The sequence below is a fragment of the Malaclemys terrapin genome, chromosome 25, assembly GCF_027887155.1.
Source record: "Malaclemys terrapin pileata isolate rMalTer1 chromosome 25, rMalTer1.hap1, whole genome shotgun sequence".
NCBI classification, from domain to species: Eukaryota; Metazoa; Chordata; order Testudines; family Emydidae; genus Malaclemys; species Malaclemys terrapin.
In genome coordinates this window covers 9,232,173-9,258,326 of record NC_071529.1, presented here as the reverse complement: position 1 = coordinate 9,258,326, position 26,154 = coordinate 9,232,173, and the positions used below count along the sequence as shown (strand labels likewise).

The window sequence follows — 26,154 nt, the reverse complement described above, 5'->3', positions numbered from 1 at the left end:
GCCTAATGGATGGCGTACGTCCGGAGACCCAGGGTCCATTCCCAGCTCTTCCAATGAGCTGATGAGAGACTTCCAGCAAGTCACCTCCCCTCCCACCCCACAGCTGTCTTGTCTACTTAGCATATGAACTCTCTGGGGCCGAGGCCACCTTTCGCTGTGTGTTTGTACAGCACCGAGCACAATCACGCCTTTAGGCACTTCTGTAACATAAACGAGAGATGGGGAAACCGAGGCACGGAGAGGCCGAATTACTTGCCCAAGGCCACACAGTGAGTCAGTGGCCAGGAATGGAACCTAGGTCTGCAGGTTTTTAGTGCTACACCCCAGGACCCAGTTCCTGGCCTGCAGTACCTCTTATTGTGCACCATTCCCATCCTCTACCGAGTCACTATCCCTGACCGACAAGATGCTCTGCTATCCCAAACCTAGGTCTCGGCCTCGCGTGCTGTCTGCTCCTCCCAAACTAGCCCCGGACTCTGCCAGGAGCAGCCAACACACAGTGTGGACCAAGATTCGGTGGGAGCCCTCAGATCCAGTCCCCTTCCGACACTTGTGTGTAGTGTGCCAAGCAGCCTGCTGCCCTCCACCCCAGAGCTGGCCGCATTTTAGCTTTGATCATTTCTGAAGCAGTTTGGAGCAAAAGGCTGTAGAAACGCCGTCTCAAAAGTGCCTCTAGTTTTGGGGGCCTCGGTTCTTGGGTGCCCCGCTTTAAGATTTAAGATACAGAGGGTATGTCTATCCTGCACACTGGGCCTGGGTCTGTAGGACCCGGGTTTGTCTCCTTTGCGTTTCCAACCCTGTGCCGGAGCGTCCACACTGCATTGTAAACCTGGGTTGGCAGTTGCTGGGTCTCTCAGCCGTGCTAACACGCCCACACTGCACCACACGGACCTTCGGCCTCGGGTGTGACTGAAGCTGCGTGCACCCTGCAAAAGGATGGGGTTGGGACTCGGGCTCTGACAAGCCCCCCTAGCAGGGTTCTAGGCCCCCCCGGGTGCCCACCGATCCAAGTCAGCCTGAGGTGTGTGTGGACGGAAGGGGAGCTTGGACTCAAACCTGAGTCTGGGCTTGGTGTGCAGCAGACGAACCCCAAGGGGGAACCAGGGTTAACTCTTTTGCCATCTTTCCTTTCACCTCCACAAAGGGGAGAGGGGCGGAATATCACTTGAAACGTCCCATGTGGAGTCTCCAGCCTTTCCCCCGGCCGCGTGACGGCCTGTTTATCCCAGAAGGTTACAAGGTTTCTATTTGAAACATGTGTTTACATTCCACATTCCTCCCCCTCTAAAAAAAAAAAAATCCTTTATTAGCAGCCGTGGCATGGGCTGGCGATGCTGTGCGAGCGCCCTCGGAGATGCCAAGCCGGTGAGATGGCCAGAGCGGCCCTGCATTCCCAGCCCTATGGTTTTGCAGACAGGGTGACTCACGGCTGGCGAACGGCGACTCGTGCTCCTTTTAAACATTCCCACTGAGGGGCCGAGGCGCGGGCTTCCCTTGGACACAAGCAGCAAGACGGGGGGTGTCTCCGTGCCGTCCCCCCGCCCCCGGCCAGCGCTGCGTGATCAGAGGCACCGCGTCCGTTTCCGTGATCAGAGGGAGCCCATCCGGGATACACTTTGTAACTTCACAGCTTAGCAGTGCTCGGAGCCCGAACGCGCCCCGTTCAGCACCTCCCCCGGGTGACACGCGCCGACCAGACCACAATCCAGCGCCCGCAGGCCGCTGTGCTCTGGGGAACCGCAGGCTGAACGGTTACAGAGCTGGACAAAGGCCGAGGCACAGTGCGTGCGTAAGAAGCTGACTGCTGGAGGCAGCGGTGGGACAGGGCAAGGCAGGGGACTGGGAGCACAGACCTAGGTTTAATCCCCAGCCCTGCCACTGCCTTGCTGTGTCTCTCTGGGCAAATCACTTTCCCTCCTTCTGTGAAAGGGGGAGTAGGGAGCTCTGCCTCTCTTTGAGGCCTGTGGATGGGCAGGGTCAGACCGTATTGACCAGATTCTGTCTAGAGGGCAGCATGAGTTAAAGGGCAAACGCTGCTGTACATATGTGAATGGGGGGGACAATTAAACTGTTTGCTCCGATTTTGTTGTCCCAGGAACGTGCCTAACTGGTGGCTACTAATATTCTGTCCAATAAAGACTCCAGCTGGGACCACCTCCGTTCTTGGGAGAAAACCGGGCACTGTGCGTTATCCCTGAGCCCCCAAGCTGAGCGGCACTGTGACCTGGTGCATGGGGTCGCTGGGCCATTCTGGTTTGGCCCATGCACCCCTCCATAGATGGAGAGGCAGATGGGCCAAACCTGACCCCATGTGCCAGGTCCCAGAGCAAGGAACCGGGCCCAGACTCGTGGGGCAGGAGCTGCCGCTGTGAGGGGAGTGCAGACCAGTTTCTCTCACTTTTCAGCACCCTCCACTACTGTCTTGTGTGTATTGATGGAGCAAAAAAGAACATTATTTGGTGACCTTTCTGTGGCTTATTGGTTCCCCCCGCACCTTTGCCATGAACTTTACTAAAAAATTAAGTGACAAAGTCTTAGCCTTGCCCAAGATGGATTTCTAGGCACATCTTTGCGTTCGCCTGCAGACCAGAACCGTCCCACTTTGAAAGGACCAGGCTCCTGCCCATGTCCCTCCCCCAGCCCGTCCTGAGAGCGTCTCCAGGCAAGTCCAGCAATAACGGAACACGTGGCCATGGGATCACTGCGTCCGGCCTCTTGCACAGCACAAGGCCACGGGAACATCAGAACAGCCACACTGGGTCAAACCAAAGGTCCATCTAGCCCAGTGTCCTGTCTTCCGACAGTGGCCCGTGTCAGGTGCCCCAGAGGGAATGAACAGAACAGATCATCATCCAGTGATCCATCCCTTATCGCCCATTCCCAGCTTCTGGCAAACAGAGGCTAGGGACACCAGCCTTGCCCATCCTGGCTAATAGCCATTGATGGACCTATCCTCCAGGAACTTATCTAGTTCTTTTTTGAACCCTGTTATAGTCTTGGCCTTCCCAACATCCTCTGGCAAGGAGTTCCACAGGTTGACTGTGCGTTGTGCGAAAAAAGCTCACCCTGCATCAAAACCCATCACTTCCCACGGAGCCACAGCGTCCAAGCAGTCAGGCCAAGTCCCAGCCAGGCTGCTTTACAACTTGTAGTAAGCAGGCACCCAAATCCTGACGCGCGCGCACACACACCAGCAAATCCTCCCAAAGCCAGGAGATCCGGCCAGCTGCAAACTCCACCAGGATTAGGTAACGCTGACATAACTACCTGCGCTTCATCCAGCCATACATCCTCTCACTTGCTTCCCCCCTTGTTACACACCCTCGCTCATCCATTTGCCACGCCGGGCACGGACGGGTCAGCGCGTCTCCTAGCCCGTTGTGGACGGTTCTGCGCCATCACAAGGTGACGGGCTTCTGTGTTTCTCTCCCGCACCCCCACGCCCCTCTGCTGCCCCTTCCCCCCCATTTCCTTTGCCCTGCGAGCGCCAGCTCCCAATTCCACGTCCCGGTTGACACAAGGGCATGGCTGCTGTTTGTGAACACGGAGCCCTTCTTTGGGATGAGAGGGGAGGGCAGAGAAGTGGGGGGGGGGCAGCTACAGGAGGGGCGGGGGCAGCCCAGGGGTTCGGAGGCATCTCCCAATCCAGGGAAGGAAGGAAGGGAGTCAATGCTATTAAGATCTCAGGTACCCGAAGGCAGCGAGCCGGGGCTAAAATGGAAGCTGACGCTGTCCACTTGAGATCCCGTGCTGCAGGGGGCTCGGTCTGCAGAAGCCAGTTGCCAACGGGCATTGAATGGGGCTGCAGGCCAAACTGGAAGAGGGGAGGAAATATCTCCCTCCTGCCTTCAGAGGAGGATCGAAGATCTCCGGGAGCCAGAGGTGGGGGTGGTAAATCGGGGCAGAACGTCCCGGCATCCACCCCCTGCCCCGGTCACTAACAGATCAACCCTCCCTGCTCCCAGGGGCCCATGCTGGAAACCGATGGTCCAAGCGAGCCTCATTCCTCAAGCGCTGCCGATGCTAACAGCGCCGGAAAGTTGGAAAGCCAGAGCCCCTCGCCCTGAGGTGGCCGGCTGCTAAATGAATCCCTTCCCGGGGAACACCGGACAACGAGGCGCCCGCGTGAAGGGACAGGAGCCACGCCCCGCCGATCGCGCCAAGCCCTGGGCGCGTTGTCCCTCCGCGCCAGGTCGCGCGTCGCTCCCACCAACAAACTCAACCTCAAGAGACCCAGCCCCCTCCGCGGACACGCTTCTCCCACCGCAGGGGAAACTGGGCTGCCAAAGGTCATTTAGTGACCCATTCTGCAGCTGCCAACTGTGCCATCTCACAGCCAAAACCACGGCAGTGGGCACTGGTGCGGGCCGCCACCCAGCAAGGTCCCTATCCAGGGCCAGCTGTGTCCTGAGGACCCAATCCAAAGCCCACTGACACCGCAGCTGGCTGGCTCAGGGACGTGGCAGGAGCTGGACTATCACGGGGCCGCCATCAAAATCAACCCATGCGCTGCATGCTACGGACAGGGAACGGAAAAGGCTGCTTGGCAGAAACACCTGCTGGCAGGCAAGTCTGTCCCATATTCCCAGGCTTTCATTCAGCTTCCGAGCGCCTGAACCCCGGAGTGAAGACAAAGTATCCAAAGAAAAGCCACCTGGCATTATGAAACCCTGACCATCTGCCTGGCTCTGCTAAGCGTAAACCCAACCCTGAGCAACGCCTGCATTGCTGGGAGCCGAGCAGGGCTCGGCATGCATGGCAGGATCGTGCCCTAGGATTAAAATTCCAACGAGAGCTCGGCACCCAGAATCCGGGCCCGATTTCCAAAAGGGCGCGTGGGGCTCTGTCCCGGAGCACCAGCGCTGAGCCCTCGAAAACCAGCCCCCCGGGCAATTTGATAAACCCGGCTCCACGTCTGCAACATTGCGGGCCCAATCCTACGAAATGCACGGTGCCCTGTGCCAATGGAGTGGCCCATTTGCAGGATCGGGCCCCCACCGATGCCAGAGGCACCTCCCGCTCCGTTCTAGAAGCTCGGGGCCATCGACAGCATTGACAGGGCCGTATTAACGATCGCGCCGCACTCACCTGCCACGGGAAGGCCATGGAGCGGAGTCCGCGAAAGGAGCTCCAGCGACTGCTCGCGTCCGGATACCCCATCTGAAGAAAAACACGATTCGCTCTCGTAAATAGTCTGCAACATCGCCGGCAGCCCCTGTGCCCTGGGCATGAGCAGCATGCCAGGAACAATTCTGACACCAGCTACCGCAGGGCCCGGCAAGGCAATCCACGCTGGCTCCCTTCCCTGTCCCACCTTCTCCTTACAAGCTGGCGCAGGGCAAGGGGGCTTTCCTTCGCAAAAGGAGGGAGGGGTCCGTTGTGCCGAATTTCAGCCGAAAACCATCAGACATCCCCCCTCACACACACCCACAAAGAGCAAAAGGCGGGGGGGGGGGGTCTCCTAGCGAAAGTTAAAACATCCGAGTCAGCGAGCAGCATTCGACAGCAACCCCAAAAAGATTCATCTGCTGGGCCAAAAAAATAATAATATTCAAATCTTGCAACAACAACAACAACAACAAAAAAGGTCACTGTTTATGCCAACTGCAGACAGCAGAGGTTGGGCGTGGGAAGGGCCCGCTGTTCCGGAAGGGGGTCCAGCCGCTAGTCTAGAGAAGAAGGAGGGTTTCACATCTCAGGTGCTGTCTGATTCACTCCGGGAGGAACGGCACGGGGATCAGGCATTTACACAGGAACAGAGATGGAGCCGGCTCCCAGCGTCACCGAAACAACTGAGCTAAGATGTCCTGCGAAGCAGAAGGGGCTGGGCTTGCCCGCGAAGCCCTCTGCTAATTGCGCCACCGACAATTCCCTTTATCTGATTTTTCTTCTCTCCCATCCTTTCCACCAAGTCAGACAGCAACTGCCCAGGGTGACCTGAAATAGAACTGGAGGGGAGGAGCCAGCTATAAATAGCCCAATGCTCGGGGAACTGGGATTGTTCCTACAGAAGGGGGCTGCCTAGCAGATGAAGCCTTTACCAAGGGGGGGTCAGTGGAATAGCTTCCTGGGGGGGCTGAAAGCACTGCCAAGAGCCAGGAGAGAGACAGATGGGGGGGAGGAGGACACACGAGAGGGGAGGGGCAACGAAAGACAGGGGCGGGGAGAAAAAGTTAATTTCTATTATTAAATGGACTAGATCAGCGGAAGGTCCACGGGGGATGGCTTTGAAACAGCCGTTCCAACCAAGAACAGCATTCGCTGCCCCCAGACCTCAACACTCAACTGTGACCCCCACCTTCCCGCCCCCAGACCTCAACCCCCTCCTCCGCCCAGACAACCGTGACCAGCCCCCCTTGCCCTCAAACCCCAACCTTCAACGCTGACCACCCCCTCATGACCCCCAACCTGACCCCCACCCCACCCCAGACTGGAGGAAATTAATCCAATCAAAAAAAAATCCCCCAAACTAAACCCTCCCCCAGGTTTTGAGCCCCAAAAGGGAGAAGGGGCAGAGACCCCATGAAATGCACCAGGGGCTTGGCTCTTGATTTGATGCAGAAGGAGCTCAGATACCACGGTGAGGGGCAGCAAGACAGACCCAGCAGGCAGAGAGCACGGACTAACCATAGCCAACGGGACTGGCTAACTAACCCTAACACGGCTGCACTCATGGCGGTGGGTATCGTAGGCACGGGAAGGTTCTGCCTTCCCAAACAGCCTAACGTCCCCCCGCCCGTGCTCCACCCCCAGACCCCAACCTGCCTGCCCTTCCCTTTGTGCCAGAGGCTGGGGAAGGCAGCCTGGGGGCCGTGGTGCACTCCCGGGGCCATGCCGCGCCACCCGTCCTCCCAGCATGCCGGCCACACCTCCTGCCCATCCACCTGCCCAGCACTGAGGTTGGGGGCACTCTGGCGCCCGCCCACCCAGCGCTGGGGCTGGCAGCTGGGCCGGGGGCACCTCCAGGGGTTGGGAGGCCAGCCGGCCGGGGATCAGGCCCAGTGGTGCGGCCCAGGGAGGCTGGGGCATGCCAGCCAGGGGTAGGGCTGGGCGACATGGCCCAGCACTCCAGGGCCAGGGGGACTGGGGCCGCGTTGCCCGGCTCTCCAGCGCTCCAGGGGTGCTGGGCTCGGGTGGGCATGGAAGGGGCGGAGCCTCGGTGGAAGGGGCGGGGCTGGGGGGGCTAGCCTCCCCAAGCCAGGGGTTCATCCCCTGCCCAAGGCTGCACTTCGCTTACTTTTCTGCCTGCGCAGGTCTGCCACCCAAAGAGGACCCGGGCTAGCGAAGGGCAGAGCAGGGCAGTGGCTAGGACCCCGGCCCTGGAGTTGGGGGCGGGGGCTTTGGTGGGTCTAGGTTGCTGTCTGATGGAACGGAAGCGACCCTTGACAATGGGCGGGGAACCTCTGGCCCCAGCTGGGTCTCCGGGCAGGCACCCACAGCCAATGGCGGCTACTGAAAATGTAGGAGCCCGGCGCCCTCCCCCCCAGCCAGGATGCAGGAGGATTACACAGGGGCTTTGCCCCAGGGACAGGCGGCTTTGCGTTCACTCCTTGCTCAGCAGGCCGACCCTGGACCCGTGGCCGGGCCCTCTGCCAGCGAGCGGACCCAGCCGCAGGGAGCCTAGGGACGCACCTGGGAGACCGAGGCTGCCCCGGGCCGTGAGGGACGCAGCTGCTGAGCGTGGGAGTTCAGGAGCCAGCCCGGGGGCAGATCTGGGGCTCCAGAGTGTCCCCCACCCCGCATGGGGCTCAGAGCAGCAGCAGCAGCAGCGCCTCCCCCATTTAGCCACAGGGAGCACCCCGCAATCCGCTCCACGGCTTAGCCAGCACCCCCAGTCCTGCCTGCCTAACAGCCTAGGAGACTTTCCCCCTCCGCACCCAGACACCACTGCACAGCGCAGCCTCTCCTAGAGGCCTCGGCCAGGTCTCCCACCTCCCGCTTCTCGGAGCCCCCGGATTACTGCAGCAGGAACAGCGCACGCCCTTAGAACGGGCAGAAGCCCCCAGCTGGCAGTGCTCAAGCTGCCCCCAGGCCCCTTCCTGACCCGCTGTCGTGGCAGGCGGGGGTCTGACAGCGAGTTGTTTCTTCTTCCTCTGCTACCAGGGCTGTGCAGGGGGACAGGGCCAAGCCTGCACGGGACGCCCCAAATGCAGCTCCCCCCTGACTCCACCTCGACGCGGCCCCTTGCATGGAAGGCAAGCCCGACTGAGTAACTCAAGCCACTGAGCGAGGCTGCGAAGGCTCCTTCCAAGAGGCCCTAATTGCCCCAGACGTTAATCCGCCTCAGCGCTGCCAGAAATAAACCCCCAGGTTTTGCCGGGAAGGGAAAATCTCTGCGTGGGAATTAGGGGCCCCGGTAAGAGCAAGCCGGGAAAGCAAGCGCGGGTCTCTGGCGGGTGAGCTGAGAAGCATCTTCACCTGGCCCCGCCGTCTACAGAACCCGGAGAGGTGCATGATGGGAAAATTCCACCCCTTGTTTCTCAGCACGCCTGAGCCACAGGGCCAAAACTACTCACCGGGCTCCAAAAATGCTCCTCCCCGCCCCACTCCCAGGCTGAGGAGCGCCTGCAAAGCACCCCCCGGGGAGGAAGGCGTGGGGGGCTGGGCTCTAGCAACATCTCTTCTCCAGGGGTGAGCTAGTGGCCCACAGTCTCCTGGGAATGGGGTGGGGACCAATTCTTTGCTGGAGCAAATTGGCGCAGCTCCGTTGATTCTTGTGGAGCGGCACGTGTTTACATCAGCACTGAATCTGGCCTCCTGGGGGCTTGTCGGGGGGATGGACTGGCCGTAGGGGTTGCGATGCCATACCGGGCCAAATGCACCATGAATGAAGCGGTTAGCGCGGATCCCGGCAGGGCAAACGCTGGGATCCTTGTGGCACTCCCCGCAGGACCTTCCCGTGAAGCCCGGTGGGGACTGGGCCGAGGCCCAGCGGAAGCTGCGGGGACTTGGTGCCTCTCTCCTCTAGGTCACCGCTCCGACTACAAGCCGAAGTTGGGAGGGACCGAAAGTTGTTACCACGCGCTGGCCGATGCGGTGTGTGAAACTAACTGAGGCTCTTAGCGGACCGGCATCATGAAAACCAAAGACGCCCCGTGCCCCCCATTGGCCAATGACTGTATGGGACAGGGAGACTTCACTCCCCTGCCATGCATTGGGGTCCCCGCCAGGACCGAGGGCAGATATACTGGCGGGAGAAGCTTGCTGTGCCGCTGCCCCTGCTGCCCCCGTCCTGGGGGACGCCGCACGCCACGCTGGCGGGCGGTCAGCACAATGCAATACTCACACAAGGCGCCGAGTACAGCAAAGCCAACCTCAAAGTGTCGCTCAGATCGGGTTTGTACAGCGCCTAGCGCCAAGGGGGCCTGGCTCCACGACCGGGGTTCCTAGATGCCCAGGGTAATACAAATCAATAATAGCCCTGGGCGAAAATCTAGGTTGCCTACATCAATACAGACAACCCACCACCCTCAATACCCACGGATCATTCCCATCCCCCGCCCTGTCTTCGCCCCCCCCCATCCCATGTTTACTGCCCCAGGCAACTGCCTAGACGGCAGATCCAGCCTGTGGCAAAGGTGCCCATGGAAACCGACTCAGGGATCACCTTTCAGGGCCCCATACCCCGCGTGCTCCCAGGCCGGCTCAGGCTCTACGTTCTGCGGCGGTGTTTAAATTTCTGACCCGGCGCAGCAAAGGGGACGCTGGTTTATTTATCAGTGTGTTAATCCGAACCCTAGACTTTTAATAGCAGGGTTATTTATGGGCCGTCCCCCCCCCTCCCCCAGCAGTGCACTTTTGGAGTTGACGTCAGACGAGCTATTCCCGCGGCTGCAAGCGGGCGGGAGGCCACAGGATATTTTCTCCCCTTGGCGCCGTTGACCCCGCGGATCACGTCAAGGTCCAGGGTTGCAACGCAAGCGGCAGGCAGGGCGCTCGGGATCGGCCCACCCGCCAGCTCTGGGGGGGGGGAAGGGGACGCCCTGCCCGCCCCGCGGTCACGCTTTCCACCTCAGTGGAGTTCTTGGTCGGTTTCTATCCTAAACTGCTGGTTGGCAGGGCAGAGCGGCTCCAGGCTAAACACTCAGTGGAGGGGAGTCTCGGTACAAGGGGCGCCATATGCCGGGGGTAGGGGGGGGGAATAATGCAAATCAGACCCAAACACCAGCCTCCATGGCAGACTGCTCTGTTCAGCAGACTGTGCGTAACTGATGCGTGCAGCTCTGGGGCTGGCTGCGTTCCAGGAGCTCAGTGCAATTCAATGGAACTCAGGGGCAGGGTCCACTCTTGGCTCACGCTGTCGCCACGTGCTCGGAGCGTCCCACAACGAGCCCAGCGTGCTCGGGCGAGCTGCGGTCAAGGAAACTATGTGGCACTGGTGTTTTAAGGGGCGCTGCCTCTGGGGGATGGTGGTTGAGGTCAGGGATCCGGCCCTAGCCGGCAGGTCAGCTGGTCCTTGGCTAAAAGGCCAAGACGCAGCCCAGCTGGGAGCGAGCCAACCAGGGAAGGAGCCTAGGGCAGGGCAAAGGAGCCGCTGGAGGGGGAAACTCTTGTGAGATGGAGAAATAAAACTCAACCCTAAAGAAAAGGGCCTGAAATCCAGCTGCTGCTGAAGGTGTGATCGGTGGCTCTGACCGGCACGCGGGCCTTACCGCTTTCCACCACTTGCCACCCTAGGACAGAAAAGCACCAAGCAAACCCACAGCTGCCCCCAACATCAACGCCTCAGGACCAGGCCCGGGTGCCCTCCTGGCCTAGGGATTTTAAAAGCTGCCCACTAGGACTGAGGCACAGCTATGAAGGGGTTAAAACATCCCCCCCCCGCTCCCGCCCAACTCACTGCAGAGAGACCAGCTGTTACTGGAGGCTCCAGATGCTAGTTCCTTGGAGCTGGTGACTTGAGGGGTATCAGAGGCCCCCTGATGGTTTCACCCATCCCCACAGCCCGTATGCTACTTCCCACATACGCTCCAGGTCTGCACATCTTTTCCCGCCGGCCGGCCCCGCCCCGTCCTAACCAATTCCTCCCGCATGCCAAATACCCACCGGCCAGCTCGTCGGCCAGTCAAAATGCACTCTCGCACAAGGCATGGTTCACCTGTGGAACTCCCTGCCACTGGACATCACCGCTGAGTACGATCACCAAAGGGATTCCAGAGGCGTATGCGGGAGGACAGGAATAGCGAGAGTCATCACCGTCCATGCCGAAATAATCTGGCGAGTTTGGGAGGGGGCTGCACACGCTCCCGCTTCATGGACGAGGCGTAGCGGTCAGGAGGAAAAATTCCCCCAGGGCAGGTCTGCCTCCTGCAAAGCCCTTTCCGCTAAGCAGGTGGCACCGCTGTTGAAGATGGGTTACTGGGTTGCATGAACCACTGATCTGATCGGGTCTGGCACTTCCCATGAGATTAGAAACACAACCCACCCAGAACTTCAACAGGCTAATCCCACAGCGAAGATCGGCGCGCCCAGGTGGGTAGGTGTGGGGCTCCTAGTTTCCACCGGGATGCTGCAAGGCTCTGGCTCTCGCAGCTGGGGGGCTAGAGAGCTCGCCCCACACCGCTCCCATCTGCGGCAGGGAGAGGCGGCTTTCCAGACAAGTGAGATTTGCCTGTGAGCTACGAAAACAGTGTTCTAAAAATACAGCGCTGCGTTGAAAGGGGGAAGGGAAGAACCCAAACAGCTCTGGCAGGCAGCAAAAGCCATAGAGGACGTCTGCATGCAAAGGGGACCAGCCCCTGCTGCATCGGCCCAGCCCCCCTCCCAAAAAAAATACCCTGGAACTCCCAGCACCTGAGGGGCTCGCTCAGCCTGGCGCAGAAATATGGGGCCGTGGGGTTTATTTTATTTTTTGCTCTTTTGTGGTTTTATAGAAAAGCAACCAAGAGTGCGAGCCATCAAATCCGGACCCTGATTTGAGTTGTTCCAAACTTCAGAGGGGTTTGGATTGGAGAGCTGGCGTTCGTGGGGTCCAGGGGTTGGAGGAAGGGGGACTGGGAGTCAGGACTCTTGGGTTCTAAGCCCAGCTCTGGGAGAGGAGTGGGGTCCAGCAGTTAGCACAAGGCTCTGGGGTTCAGGAATTCTGGGTTCCCAGAGGGGAAATGGGGTCTAGTGGTTAGAGCTAGAGGGCTGGGAGGCAGGAATCCTGATTTCAATTTCCAGCTCATGGAGGGGAGTGTTGTTTAGTGGTAGAGCAAGGTGTTGGCCTTATGGAGCCCTGAATTCTATTCCCAGAGGTCGCAATAGTCTAGTGATTAGAGCAGAGGACTGGGCGTCAGGACTCCCGCACTCTCTTCCTTGCTGTTCAACCTTGAGCAAGTCACTTCACCTCACCTCAGTGCCTCAGTTTCCCCAAAGCAGGAACGATGCTGCTGACCCACCTTGGTGAAGTACTTTGAGGTCTACATCTCATTGCTGGTTTGGCGATACGGGAGGAGACCAGTTAGAACACCAAATGAACGGCAGTGATCGGAAACATCTGACACGCCTGTCTCCAATGCACACACCAGAAGGAAAGCATGTTTGTTTCTGATGCTTTCAGGGAAGTAGGATTCGTAGGTGTCGGTTCCTATTGGTGCGGGCCGAGTCTTTATGATCCTAGACTACGCCATCCCAGGCCCCGCTTTGAAGTGCGGGTCCCACAGGCTGTGTGTCTGGCAGCCCAGATGTCACTGGAATTCCCACTGGACAAATTACAGGGTGGGTTTGACGACAATCCAGTAGTGATGAATATAGAACGGAGGACAACAGCTGGAAAAAGCCCGCAGCTAACAAAACAACACACGTTAGCGGGGGCTGGCTTGGAACCTACAGATCTCAAGAATCACTAGCTGGCACTGCCAAATCTTCTGCAACATAAATTACACCAGGACAGATTCTCCCGCATGCTGGGGTGGATTGAAAACTGTTAAAATGACCAGCTGTCGCTTTAATTTGGAAGGGGTTACCTGGTCCTGCTTGCAGGCTAGGGCCTCTGTAGGGAAGCAGCCGTGTGAGCAGAGTCAGTTTGCAGAGAGCCAACCTGACATAAGAGGGCGGGAGCTGCGCCTCAGTGCTTTAGGGAGCAGCCTGCTTTGTCTCCCTCTGATTGGGCTCTTGTGTGTTATCATTCTGAATTCTAAGAACTAAAGTTGTGTTATCTTCTGACAACACCCAGCAGCTTACAGGGGCGCAGAGAATTCCCTGCATAGAAGGATGTAGGGCCAACAACTGACCATATGCTCCCCCGGTCACCTGCAGCTCCCAGTTAGGGGGCATGCCAGAGGTGGGGCCAGGTCACAGTACATCAGAGCCAAAAAGGGACTCATCCTTAGAGCACATCACTCTGGAGAGTCTAGGCAGTGACACAGCCACAGGCCGCCCTTGGGGCTGCTCTAATCTACGCCCAGACTGACCCAGAAATCCAGGTAGGGCAGAGATGACAAAGCGACCGCCTGCTGCTTTGCCTCTAAGAGGCGCTGCACAGAATCGGGGCCCCTTGACAATGGCGAGGCTGGGAGGCTCAAGGGGATGGGAAGGGAACGAACAGCCTCTCCCTTCTGGCTCACGGGCTGGAGCACAGCCCAGCACGGGTCAGCGCCTGAACGCTGACCCTCGTCCTCCAGAAACCGCCTGTGTTTAGTCGGAACGGCTCAGGAGCAAAACCAGACCGAATCCGTCCCCCGGAGAGTCATGCCTCACGGTATGGGCGTGAATGCGGCTCGCAGGACGCAGAGCACACAGCATGCGTTTCAGTGCAAGCTAGAAGGCCCAGCGTGGCTCCCGGGGTGCGTACACGGCTCTCTGGCCCGCGCTGAGCTGTTGACATGGCTATTATTAGCCGCGCTCGCTGGATTCAAGCTAGCTCAGGTAGGGTAGCCCATGGCCAGCTTTTGCTGCGGCGCCGTACCACGCTGGTGGGGCACCTTGCCAGCACTTCCGGCACCAAGGCCAAGCAGCGGACGGGCCAGGAGCAAAGGGGACTCCTCTTGCGCCAGATCCGGGCCTGCAGGGAGAGTTCGCCGAGCGGCTGCCCACGCTGGAGCAGGCTGGCACCTTTCAGCCCCCGACACCCGCCCCTTTGTGGTGAGACAGAGACCCTGGCACCTGCCTGCCTGCCTCCAGGGCACCTCTCCCCACCGCTTTTCCTTCACGCCCTCCCTGTCTGGGGGTCTCACAGGGTCATGGCTAAGACAGGGGCCATCCAGAAGGAATGGGGGTAGGGGGGACGGGACACCCTCAGACTGGGGGTCTATTTTCTGGTCTCTCATCCATTCCTGAGTCAGGGTAGAGTTCCTGCAGGTAACTCCCATTGCCTCCTTGAACTGATCCGGCGCCATCCGGGGCTCACGGTGCAGAGGCCAACGCTGGATCATTGCTTTTGTCCCTGTGACCGGCGTCCTGGTGTCATCATTTGTCCTTCCCCACCACCCCCGTTTAACCAATTCCCCATTTGAGGGGACGGGCCTTCGGCTTTGACAGGCTCCACCCACCCTCCCAGGGTTTCTCAGGCCTGCACCTTCCACCAGCACGGAACGCCCACGGAAACGTAGACAGACAGACAGAGGGGACAGACCAACCGACCTCGGAGCTGGCTGGCCCTGGGCAGAGTCCCGGGCCGGCTGATCAGGTGGGGGCTTAGCCACGGGGAAGGATTTAAAAAAACCCATTCAAATAAAGACATTTTGCAATGTGATCTGGGTGTTGGAGCCGGGCTCAGAGGGTGCATCTGAACCTCAAGCCTCTATGCACAGCCCTACAGCAAAATCTTTCTCCCCCCCGCCCCCCACTTTTTAGATCCAATTACAAAGCTAATTGGCTTAGCGTAACTACTGCTCAGACTAGAGTCTCTCCTCTCCGGCAAAGCTCTGTCACTCACACACACACAGCCCCCAGCCAGCTGCTCCAGTCCCGTCCGGACTCCTTCACTACCCACACAGGGATGGGGGCCCCATCCTGCCCTTCCACAGCCCCCGGGGAGCCAAAGTCTCGCGATCGCCCCTGCCCAAAAGAGCTTCTGCTCTGATGGATGCACATAGAGCGGACGGGATGCCCTGGGGCTCCCAGGGGGAACCAACCCTACCTCAGTTGCTCCGGTGCCGATCTGGTGAAGCCAGCGGAGCCGCAGTGGTGTCAAACCAGAGCACGGTCCTTCTGGCATAATTCACAGCATCACACGGCCATCGCCAGACCAAAGTCGTGCCCTCTCCCAGGTCCCCAGATGCCAAGGCTCACGCGATCTGGTGTTTTTCCTTAAAAGCCCCAGCTCCCGGAGTCTCATGGAATCACGGCTTTTCTTTTAAAAATAAATATGTTTCTAGCTCTCGGGAGTGTGGAAAAAGGCTGGACAATAAAACACTCCAGAAGGCTCCAAACCCAGGAAGCCGATTGGTTCTTTTTCTCTAACGTTTTTTCATTTTTAGAAAGAAAAAAAAAAATCTGGTTTTGAAGCCAATCGTGATTTGTATGGAGCCCGACTCTGAAGTTTTGAAGCCTGGGGTAGATGCCACTGAGTTTGCCCCCTCTCCCTACCTAAGGCCTTGTTCCCCATGGCCTTCCTCCAGGTCTGGGCAGCATCGCCCCACTGAAGCCAACACCGACCCAACTTGGGTAAGACCTTGGCTACACACAAATGTAGCATCTCAACCGGCCAGTGCATGCTAACCCTATGGCAGTCAGTTTTAAACCAATATAAGCACCTCCCCCCAGAGGTCACCATCAGAGACCCAAGGCATCTCCTGCCCTTGTTCCTTCAGGTCCCCAGAGAATTCCTACCAGCTGGTGGTTTGAGCTGCCCCAATCCCAATTCCTCCCATCTCTGTGTTTACCCTCCACTCCTTTTCTGCTTCCTTCGGCGATTCCTACATGGCCTTTTTAGCTCTCGCGCCTTCTAGCCCGTGTGGGTTTCCTCCCGTTCTCACCTGGTGGTGTCATTGAGGTGTCAGGGCAGTGGGGAATCAGACCCCGGGGGCAGCTCAGGCTGGTGGATTTTGGATGGGACCAGTACCGCACAGAGCCAGACACAGCTGCAAAGCCGACCCCCGGGCCCGGCTCGCCACAGGCACTCGGTGACCCAGCGGCCGTTTCCCGTTACCCCCTCAACAGCGACAGGGATTAGCCGGCCCCGGAACACCGCCTGGGCCGTGCGACGGGGCCCGCTGCACGAACCCTCCGCACTCCTAAGGCCGCATGCCGAGAAAGCCGGGCCCGGCGAATGGGGGATTCCGTTCAACAAGCCAACATGCTTCGGGCTGCTCGGCGAAAGAGATGGGGACGCCTAATTCGAGCGAACTAACTCCAGTCACAAAGCTAGTGAAGACAATGCAGTGGGTGGTTTGCACATGGTCAGCAGGTCGAGTTCCGCCCCCACCCCCCGCGTCCCCCTTCCCCGTAGCCTTGAAATTGACCCGCTAATTGGTGTGACGCCACACCGCCTTGTCTTCACCTGAGTTCCAAACACACCCGCAGAAGCGGATTTAAATCACCAGGTGGAACGCCTCAATGTAAAGAACTGATTTTAATCAGCGCTAAAATACAACCAGAGCTGTCCGGAGTGGAGCTCTGGTAAATATCTTAAACCCCGGGGGGGAGGAGGGGGAATCGCGAGCTGATTTCAGGAGGTCCGCAGGGCCCCGTGGCTGAAACTCTGAGCCCTGGTACCATCCTCCCCCCTTGGAACTAAAGCCCCAAGCCCTGGCACTGCCCCCCCCCACAGGGCTAAAGCCCTGAGGACCCCCCCCCCACAGCTGAAGCCCAGCACCCCAAATGGGGGGGGGGCACGGAAGACGGGCTCCAGGAAATAATCTATGAGAATTTAAGCCTTGATTTTAATCAACTTTTCCATTTGTACTTCAGTTATTTGCTAAAGAAAGATGCCATCTCACTGGTTGTAATAACCATTGTAAATCCGCATGTTTTAACCAGAGCCTTTGCACTAGTTGTGGGACATCTTTTCACAGGCTAGGCAGGTCCCCTGTAACTCTAGACCCATTTCTTTAAGCAATTATATTACTTCACATTTTCAGATTCGTATGAATTGTCCATGTTTTGTATGGTTGACCATGGTGAGATATTGCTTATTTACTAGGTGATTAACTTTGTGCTCATGATTGGTGTGTGTGTGTGTGTGTCCCCGTCCCCTGGGGCTCACTGTTACTAGCAAAGACAAACTGAGACACCGAGGGCCTGATTCTCACCCACAGGTCCGACTGACACCAGCAAGAGCTGTGGAGGGATCTCACGTCGGGTTTCTAATGGAGCCACCACTCGAGAGATGTTGGCCGGTCCCTTCACACTGCAACCAGGATTCACGCTGGAAGGGGAGGTCGACCCTGAGCTCAGAGCGTGACCGCCGCAGTGTAGACACACTTCCGCTGGCTTGATCTAGGTCGTACCTCTGCTTGAAGTGCAAACATCCTTACTTCAGTCATTAAGGTGCTTGCTTGGGACCCTGGAGACGCAGGTTCAGTTCCCTGCTCCTGGTGCAAATCACGCAGCGTATGTGCCGGAGTCTGTGGAGCCGGTCTCGGAGACTCGCTGCTGCTCGCTGTGTAGACGGACCTTAGTCTCTCTGGCCAGAGGGCCCCATGTCGAATGCGGGGGGAGACTAGCCCACCCTGCCGGCAGGGCTGCTGGGAGGATTATAGGTTGTTGGGTGCTGCAGTGCGATGCTCACTGGAGTCTGGGCCTGTTTCATGTCACCCACTAGGACGGTTTCTGGAGATGGGCTCAAGCTGTTGTAATCTAGGCTCGGATCCTAAGGTCAAGGATCAGGCCCAGCGCAGTGGTTCTTGCCTGTCTCTAGCTGCCCCCGTGGTTATTTGTAATGGTTTTCTAGAATTTAAAGGCGGTCTCCCACGTGCTTTTCTTTTTCTCTTTCCCAGTGGCTCTCGCATCTTTTCCCGAAACACAAACCTGCCTCTTCGATCCAACATGGGTCACTCAACCTAGGAGCTCAAAGCAGTGCAGTGTCTCCCCCTGCTGGGGAACAAGAGATACTCCAGTCCAAGGAGATTCTTAATACTAAGCCGCATGCCTAGATTGGAACCTGAAATCCACGAGGCACCTATAACCCAGGCAGTGCGAATGTCCCCGGCTCTGTTCAGATCTGGGAAAGCCAGCAAGGAGCAAGGGGGGGCTCCCAAGTTAGAACAACCAGGGAAGCTTGTAAGTCTATTGGGCTTTCTGCTGAGATCAAGATGCCAACACCTCTCAGCCAGGCCTGATTCAAACAGGAAACCCACGGGAGAGATGCTCTACCACCCAAAGCGTGCTGGAAGGAAAATCTTGTGGCTAAAACCCTGCACTGGGACTCAGGAACTGTAGGGTCTATTTCCTGCTCTACCACTGACTTGCAACATGTCACTTACTTCTAGCTGTGACTTTATTGACCTGTCTCTAAAATGGGAACAATACAATAGTCACCGACTGCACAAGGGGGTTAATTCAAGCACTATGAAAAAGCACATCACGAAAATAAGTTACGGTCCCTACTCCCAAGACATCCCCATTCCCTTCCTTGCATAATACCCGGCATTTACATGTGCGCTTCCTACATCCCAAGCACCCTATAAATGCCAATGGTTTCCCACATTGTGAGGGAAGGACTAAGCATTAGTCCAGAGGGGTAAACTGAGGCCGGGTGCATGGAAGTGACTTGCCCCAACATCACACTATGACCGTGGCAGGGCTGGAGTTGGAACCAAATAGTTCTCGGCTTCTGGCGCCACGTTCAGACCACACCTCCCTCCACAGCAGAAAGACATGACGTAGAGAACTAGATTTCCTTCCACCCTTACCCAGCGTACACAGGGACCAGTTTGAACATCCAGCTTTCACCCCACTGCCCAACTGCCCCTAGACTTCCCAGGGGAGGGCCGGTAAGGCAAGAATTCACTGCTCAGCAGAGACATGCCAGGCAGCACCTTCCCATTAAACAAGGGTTTTCCAAAGCCCAAAGCTGAATCCCTCACCTACATCCCCTATCCTGACAGGCCAGCAGCAAACCAGCCACCGTCTTCCCCAAGGGCCTGATCCAAACTCCACCCAAGTCAATGGGAGCCTTTCCTCCGACTTCCAATTGTCTTTGGATCTGGTCTCAGAGGCAGGGGAGAAGGTAACGTGCCCAGCTCAGAAGCACAATGGGGCCTCAGTCTTGGCTAGGATTTCTAGGTGCTTCCATAATAACAGTGATAGAGCCAATCTCCTATTAACAGGAACCACTCCAGAAGGAACACACAAGCCTAATCTCCGATCACATGAGCCGCTTATTTAAGCAGATTTCAGTATTAAATAGCCAAAGATTAAATGCCAAAAAAATATAAAGAGTTCCCGCGTGACTTACTCTCTGACCAGATGAGTCACGGGAACAGCGAGGAAGACGAGTGGTTAGAGCCAGAGACTGAGGCGGGTCAGAAGTTCTATGTTCTGCTCTGCATCCAAATCGTTACGCTGTGACCTCAGCCAAGTGATTGCGCTTCTCTGCCTCAGTTTCCCCATTCGCAAACCGAGAATAATCCGGATTAACATACCTCCCGGGGTTGATACAAGCCTTTAATTAAATGTCAGTAAAGCACCTTCAAATCCTGGGATGGACGATGCTTTTTAATGAAAAGCCGGCATTTTATAATCATGAATTTGTCTTGGATTTAGCAGGGCGCATTCAGGCTGAGATTTTACAAGTTCACGGAGCCAGGAAACAAAGTCATGTGGCTCCCAGCAGTCGTAACTTCACTCAGCGTGTGCGTTTTAAGGGTTTTCTATTGCTAATTATAAAGAGGAACTTCTCTGCCATGATCTATGGGCATTGCAGGAGGATTGGGGTTGCTGTGGGAAACAAAACTTGGCTTTCAGTGTTGTTTGTAAAACCTCAGCCACATGGACAGGGCGCTCGGGGTCTCGTTTCCTTGTTCTTATTATTTTTTTTAATAAAGGCAAACAAGGATTTGCCCAGTAGGCCAAGGAGCCCAGGGTCTCCCCTCTGCCACATTCTTTTCTATCAATAGTTACATACATCAATTGGATCAGACACTCAGACCAAACATTCAGAAATGGGGGCCGACACTTGGGCCTCTAGTTAGAGCTCCCCAATGGGAGCAGCTGGCTGTTTAGCATTTTTTAACCTTACAGATGGGGAAACTGAGGCATGACTTGCACTCATGGTCATACAGCGACTCAGTGGCAGAGACAGGATTAGAACTCAGGACAGAGCACTGGACTGGGACTCTGGGGACCTGGTTATCTAATCCCAGCAGTGCTACTGGGTGACTTCGGCAAGTCACTTTCCTGCTCTGTGCCTCAGTTTCCCCATCTGTAAAATGGGGATAGCGATACTGAGCTGCTTTGTAATGCACTTTGAGATCTATGGAGGAAAAGGGCATATAACAGCCAGGTAGTCGTAGAACCCCATGCTCAAAGCACTAGACAAACCCTTTCCTGCATTGTTTCTTAATTTTTTTTTTTTAAATTAGTGAAAAAATGACAGGAAGATCAAGACTGCAACTTTCCAGGTGCAAAGCAACTCTCTGAAAATATCCAGGACCTGATTCTCCATGGCTCTGAACCTGCATGTGGTCGTTTACACCAGCGCAAAGCGGGTGTGAAATACAACCAAATCCCAACGGCAGCGGTTTGCATCCATTCCCTCCTGGTGCTATCGAGGTGCAGGGCCCTGGAGAATCAGGCCCTAAGTGCAGTGGGGGACCCTGGATGGTTTAGGGAACAGCTACATCCAGAGATCAGAGATCCCAGCCCACCAGGCTCCCAGAAATCGAGTAGGTCGGAGAGCTTGGGTGACACAGCACAAGGCGGGAACAAGCCGCATTTCCCTTTCTGGCTTAATTCATTTCTTACGACTAGCCGCAGGGCTCTTCGATGACGCTCAGGGAAGGGAGTCCAGAGCCAGGAAGGGGAAGGGAAAGCAATGTGAGCTCCGCCTAGGGAGGGGGGGGATGGAGAAGATGCAGTGGCAATTCCATGACACTTCCTTAATGCAGGCAGCCCAACTATTCCCAGCCCGACCACTGGAGAAGAGCCGGAAGGGAGCCGAGCAGCAGTGTTTATATAACCTACTCTGCCTTTGGAAGGGAGGAGGGGCTGGGGACACTTGGTATCCTCCGGATTTCTCACCACCCAGGATGGTAAGAATCCATGGACCCTGTGAATTCCAAAAGCTGACAGGCTCCCCCACGACTCTAAAAACACCAGGCCCATCCAGCGTCACCTTGCCTGGCCCCGCTGAGACTAGGTTTCCAGCTGTGACTGCTGATGTGTTGACTCTGAACCCTAATGACGGCCAACTCAATGTCAGTTTCACTGGTATGTTTGTTTGTACTATGGAAGCCCTATTGGACAAGGTGCTGTACAGAGAGTCTCTACTCCAAGGAGCTTCCAATCTAAGTAGACAAAGGAAGGATTTTTCTCATTTTATACTTGGGGCACTGAAGCGCAGAAAGGGCCAGCGACTTGCCCACGGTCACCCAAAAAGTCTGTGGCAGAGCTGAGATTGAACCCAGATCTCTTGAGTTCTAGGTCAGAGCTCCAATTACAAGCCCACCCACTGCTCATTTTCACCAGCTAACACGGTGGAGCTTGAAGCTGGGGGAGACACTTGACAGGAATACCCTCCCTCCCCCCACCCCAGCAACCCTTCCAGCTGTGACGATGGTTTAGACCAGGGGTACGTGAACGTCTGGGGGTACTCAGAGGTCTTCCGGGGTGGGGAATCAGCTCACCTAGATATTTGCCTAGTTTTACAACAGGCGACATAAAAAGCACTAGCGACACCAGTACAAACTACAATTTCATACAGACAATGACTTGTTTATACGGCTCTATAGACTAGCCACTGAAATTAAGTACAAGATTTATATTCCAATCGATTGATTGTATAATTATAGGGTAAAAGTGAGAAAGTCAGCAATTGTTCGGTGGCTGGGACACTTCCGTATTTTTAGGTCTGATTTTGCAAGCAAGTCGTTTTTAAGTGAGGTGAAACTCAGGGGTACGCAGGACCAATCAGACTCCTGAACGGGGGCCAGTCGTCTGGGAAGGTTGAGAGCCACAGGTTTACCCGGTAAACGACTGGTGAGCGATTGTCCCTTTTGCCTCGTCCCAGGGCCAAAGCATCATCCCCCAGGGACATGTGAACTTTCCCCAGTCACAGGCGGTTAGCTTTAAAGCCTAATTAGGACCACTTAAATGCCAACTTGGTTAGCAATTGCACTGCCGTCTGCAGAACGTAATGCCCAACGCCTCCCTCTAAGCACCTGCTGCAGAGTTTGAAGGCTCCATACAGAATAGTTAAACAGCCAGTGCTCTTCCGGGTACGGATACCCACTGCCTTAGTCCGACAGGAAGAAAAAAAACGTTCCAGCAGGGCTGATTTCTCCTATGAAATAAACTTACTTCGGCGGCAGCAGCAGCCGGGGGAATTGGGTTTTCACAAGCTAATAAGCGCAGGTCACCACCTCTGTATTTCACTAAGAGAGCACTCCCTCAGGAGGGCCAGGCGGAAGGGAAAACTAAAGGATCAAATGATTAGTGCGGCACGAGGAGCCCTGAACGAGATCAGGGCACCATTGTGCCTGGCGCTGGACGAACGCATAGTAAGAGACAGTCCTGGACCCAAAGGGTTTATAAACTAGAGACAAGCCAGACAAAGCGGCGGGGGAGGGAGCGAGTGAGTGGTATTATTAGTGCCTGGCAGCCTAAAGTCTCGATCCTAGTCTGAGATGCCCAGGCACGACTGCGCCTCGGTTCCCCATCTGTAAAATGGGTCTGACACTCATCCCCAAGGACACACGGAGTCTGTAACCGAGGCAGGAATTTTCTCCAGCCATCCCGAGTCCCAGCTCAGTGCCTCAGCCACAGGGTCATCCTTGGTTAGTTTCCCATCCAGCGGGGGAAGCCCACAGGATCCTACCGAACGTTTTCTCGGCGATGGAGCCCTGGCGCGGGGCAGCCTGCCCGGTGGGCTGCTCGGTCGGCCCTGCTCCTGGCCGACACCCGGCACGTCGGGGCCCTCCGCTGAGGCGGGTGGGGCCCTACTCAGAAATGCCAGCAAGGGGCAAGCAAAGGCTCCTCACCCCAAGCAAGCCGCTCCCCGTCCCATGCCCTCCACCAGCCCCCACAGCTTGGTTACAGCACAATGCAACAGCCCGGGGGGGGGGGGAGAAAGTGGGGGGGCTGAGCACAAAAAAGGATCGTCCCACCCTGGCCTGAGCATTTCCAGACGCATCAATTAGGCCTGCAGGGATCACAAATTCAACGGCAACAAACACAGCAGCGGCTTTCCAGGCACGTCTTCCAGAACCGCCGAGAGGCCTGCTCCCAGCCGGGGCTCCAGTGCCCACAAATGTGCTGTTGCCAAGGAGACCGCTCGGCTGCCATCTCGCTCCTCACAACCTTTGTTTACAGCTTGCTTTTGCTTTCTCTTTTTTTTGTAAAAAGGACATTCAATTACTTCGAACGAGCCTCTTTAGCCAGCTAAACTGCCTGGCTCTGTCACCACAATCCAGGCCTGGGAGCTGCGTTCCAAGGTCCTGCGATGCCCCCCCCCAACATTATCTGTGTTGCACTCGAGCCAAAGTGGAATCTTCATGAGCACTCTGCTGTATAGGTCTTCTGACACACAGTCAAGCCCTCCCAATTCCACCCAGTAGAGAGTAGGAGGGACACACACACTGCAGCAAGCAACCCAAAATGCTACAATACAAGGTACACCAGGCACAGAGCTCAAAGAACCTCAAAACCCCAACAGATTCCCCAACATATCTGCCCACATCTCTCAGAACCACGGAGCTAACAGATCAACAGGGGGTGTAACTTCACCCGGGCACCCCCCGGGCATAGGAGACAGGTACTGTGCCATTCTCAGACTGCACGGACAATGCAAGCCCCCAGGACCAAACGTGAAGAGGTTTATTAAATATATACAGGGTCATAAGCAGACCACCTGCAGCTCTCATTGGCTTCAACGGGCCCTGTGGGCACTCAGCACCTCTGAGCACATATGTTCTGGGAGCAGGGACCAGAGGACCGAATGGGTCTTTTCCACTGAGGATACCCCCCCGATCCCCAGCAGGGACAACCGATGTGTCCCTTGGTACCTCGCCGGGATGGAGACGCCCCGGCCCCGGGAGCCTGTACGCCCACGGCAGGATTTCCCCAACCCAAGCCTCTGACAGCACACTGGCCTCCCTGCTCTTCCGCGGCAAGTCAGCACAACACAGGACTTTGCCGGCCAACGAGGACAGGAGACTCGTGGCCTCGCGGTGAAAGCACAGGACACCTGGGTTCTCTTCCCAGCTCGAACACTGGCTGGCAAGTCACTACCCGTCCCTGCGCCTCCGTTTCTTCAGGGGTAAAACAGGGAGAATACTCCAGGCCTGAACCAACGCCAGCCTGCCCGGCACCAGGGGTCAGCCCCCAGTTAGCACTATACCAAGGCCCAGGTCGACCTGTAACTTCCCAGCAGCAGAGGGGAGACCCTGGGCTGGGAAGTTCCCGCAGCAGAGACGCAACATCCGTTTACAGTGCATGCGACAGACATGAGATGAACAGAGCTCCCGGTTCCCGGCTGGGCTACGGGGACGGGCAAAGGCCTGCTCTTTTGGGAACTGGAAACCACCAGTTCAGAGCTCTGGGGTGGAATGTACGGAGAGCAGGATCTCAAACACACACACCCTGAAGCGACAGGACCAGCTCCCCATCCATATAGGTTAGAACCGGTCTGTGGGCCGCCCGACGACCAAGAGTCTGGCTCCCCACCTCCTTCTGCCAAGCCACTAACATAACCAATGCGAGCAGAGCAAGGCACGTTAGGTGACATCTTTTATTGGCCCAGCTTCCGTCGGCGAGAGAGACCAGCTTTCGCGTTATACAGAGCTCGTCTTACCTCACCCACCTCGTCCCTCTAATAGCCTGGGTCCAACCCAGCTGCTACACTGCAAACGACCCCAGAGCAAACAGGGACTCGCCCAAGTCGACAGCATTTCACCTTTCATCCGGGCCTAGGCCAAAGAACTTTGTTTGCCCCGACGGGCTCATTCACACACAAGTAGGGGGCTGCAGATCCCGGCACCTGCGTCTCTGGAGCACCCGCGGAAATGCAGCCACTTCTGGGGTGGATGGCAGCAGCCACCTCACACACACTCTCTCCCACCCACCCAGAGCGAAGACTTGGAGAATTTAAGAGAAAGCCGCCGGAAGCCAGTCTATAGCAGAGCCGTTCCTGCTAGGCGATAACCCATTGGTTCCAAGTAGCTGGAAACCGCATACTCAAAGCACGCCCCTCTAGGCCACCTCCTGCCTCCCCCAGCTTAGAGCCACGAGCCGCAGGTACAAACCACAACCCTGTCCCCGCCCAGGGCAGGGAGCCGACCGAGCTCCCCGCTCACCTGACTCGTTCTGGGAGTTCATGCTGTCCGGTAGGCAGGCGGCGTCCTGGCCAGAGACCGGTCGGCGAAGGGTCTTTGGGAAGCAAGCGGCTTGGCGGGCGTCTGACAGCGTTCCCAGGAGGCGTGGCTGGCTGCAGCTCTATCGCCAGCCCAGGGTCTCAGGCATCCCTCGTGGCCAGCCTGTCGGAGGAGCCCTGCTGGAGAGCAACAACAGTCAGAGGCTTTGGACCCCTCCCAATTCCAGGGCTACGAGGCAAGACACCCCAGTGTTCCCCTTTCTCCTGCAGAAGAATGGGCAGGGTGATGGGCCGCCTCCTTCTGCAGATGAGGCTTCTCCCCAGAACTGGCTAGACTGAGCCGGACCCCCAGGATCTGACACTGGGGGAGCCCCGGGCACGTGGGAGGGAGATCTATATATCTACAGGCCCATGCGCCCGGCGGGCTCGATTCTCCCCTTGCGCTAGTGGAGGGCCGGAGTCAGCGATGCTGTGAGTCGGAGGAGAACGGGGCCCTGTACAGCATGCGTGGCTTTGCTGCCCTCGAGCACAGCTTCCTGTCTGCCTAGCTGGAGAGAGCCAAGGAGGTGCGAACAGAGCTACCGACCCAGCTGACCAGGTACAAGCAGGTGCCTTCCACAAAGCAAGCCCTCGCCGCCATAGACAACCTGGGGGTCACTCAGCACTCGACCACGAGAGCTGGGATCCTCCGCTTCCAAATGCAAAGGCTGGCTGAGCTAGAGGAAGCAGCGCCAACAGCTATCAGCAGTATAGGACTTCTG

At 57.0% G+C, this 26,154-nt stretch overlaps 1 protein-coding gene across 5 annotated transcripts in view; it reads right to left on the bottom strand.

Moving 5' to 3' along the window:
* The window catches only part of HDAC5 (histone deacetylase 5), a 103,680-nt gene that overhangs the window by 61,548 nt on the left and 15,978 nt on the right, over nucleotides 1-26,154 (bottom strand). For 2 of the 5 annotated variants that reach the window (XM_054014345.1, XM_054014347.1), the window contains exons 2-3: nucleotides 25,377-25,573; nucleotides 5,089-5,160 (exon numbers count right to left, since the gene is read on the bottom strand). In XM_054014345.1, the coding sequence (XP_053870320.1) occupies nucleotides 5,089-5,160; nucleotides 25,377-25,398 (94 nt within the window). In that variant the 5' untranslated portion in view covers nucleotides 25,399-25,573. Of the gene's footprint in view, nucleotides 1-5,088; nucleotides 5,287-25,376; nucleotides 25,574-26,154 lie in introns of those variants that run through there. The other 3 variants (XM_054014346.1, XM_054014348.1, XM_054014344.1) reach the window with 3 other exon arrangements.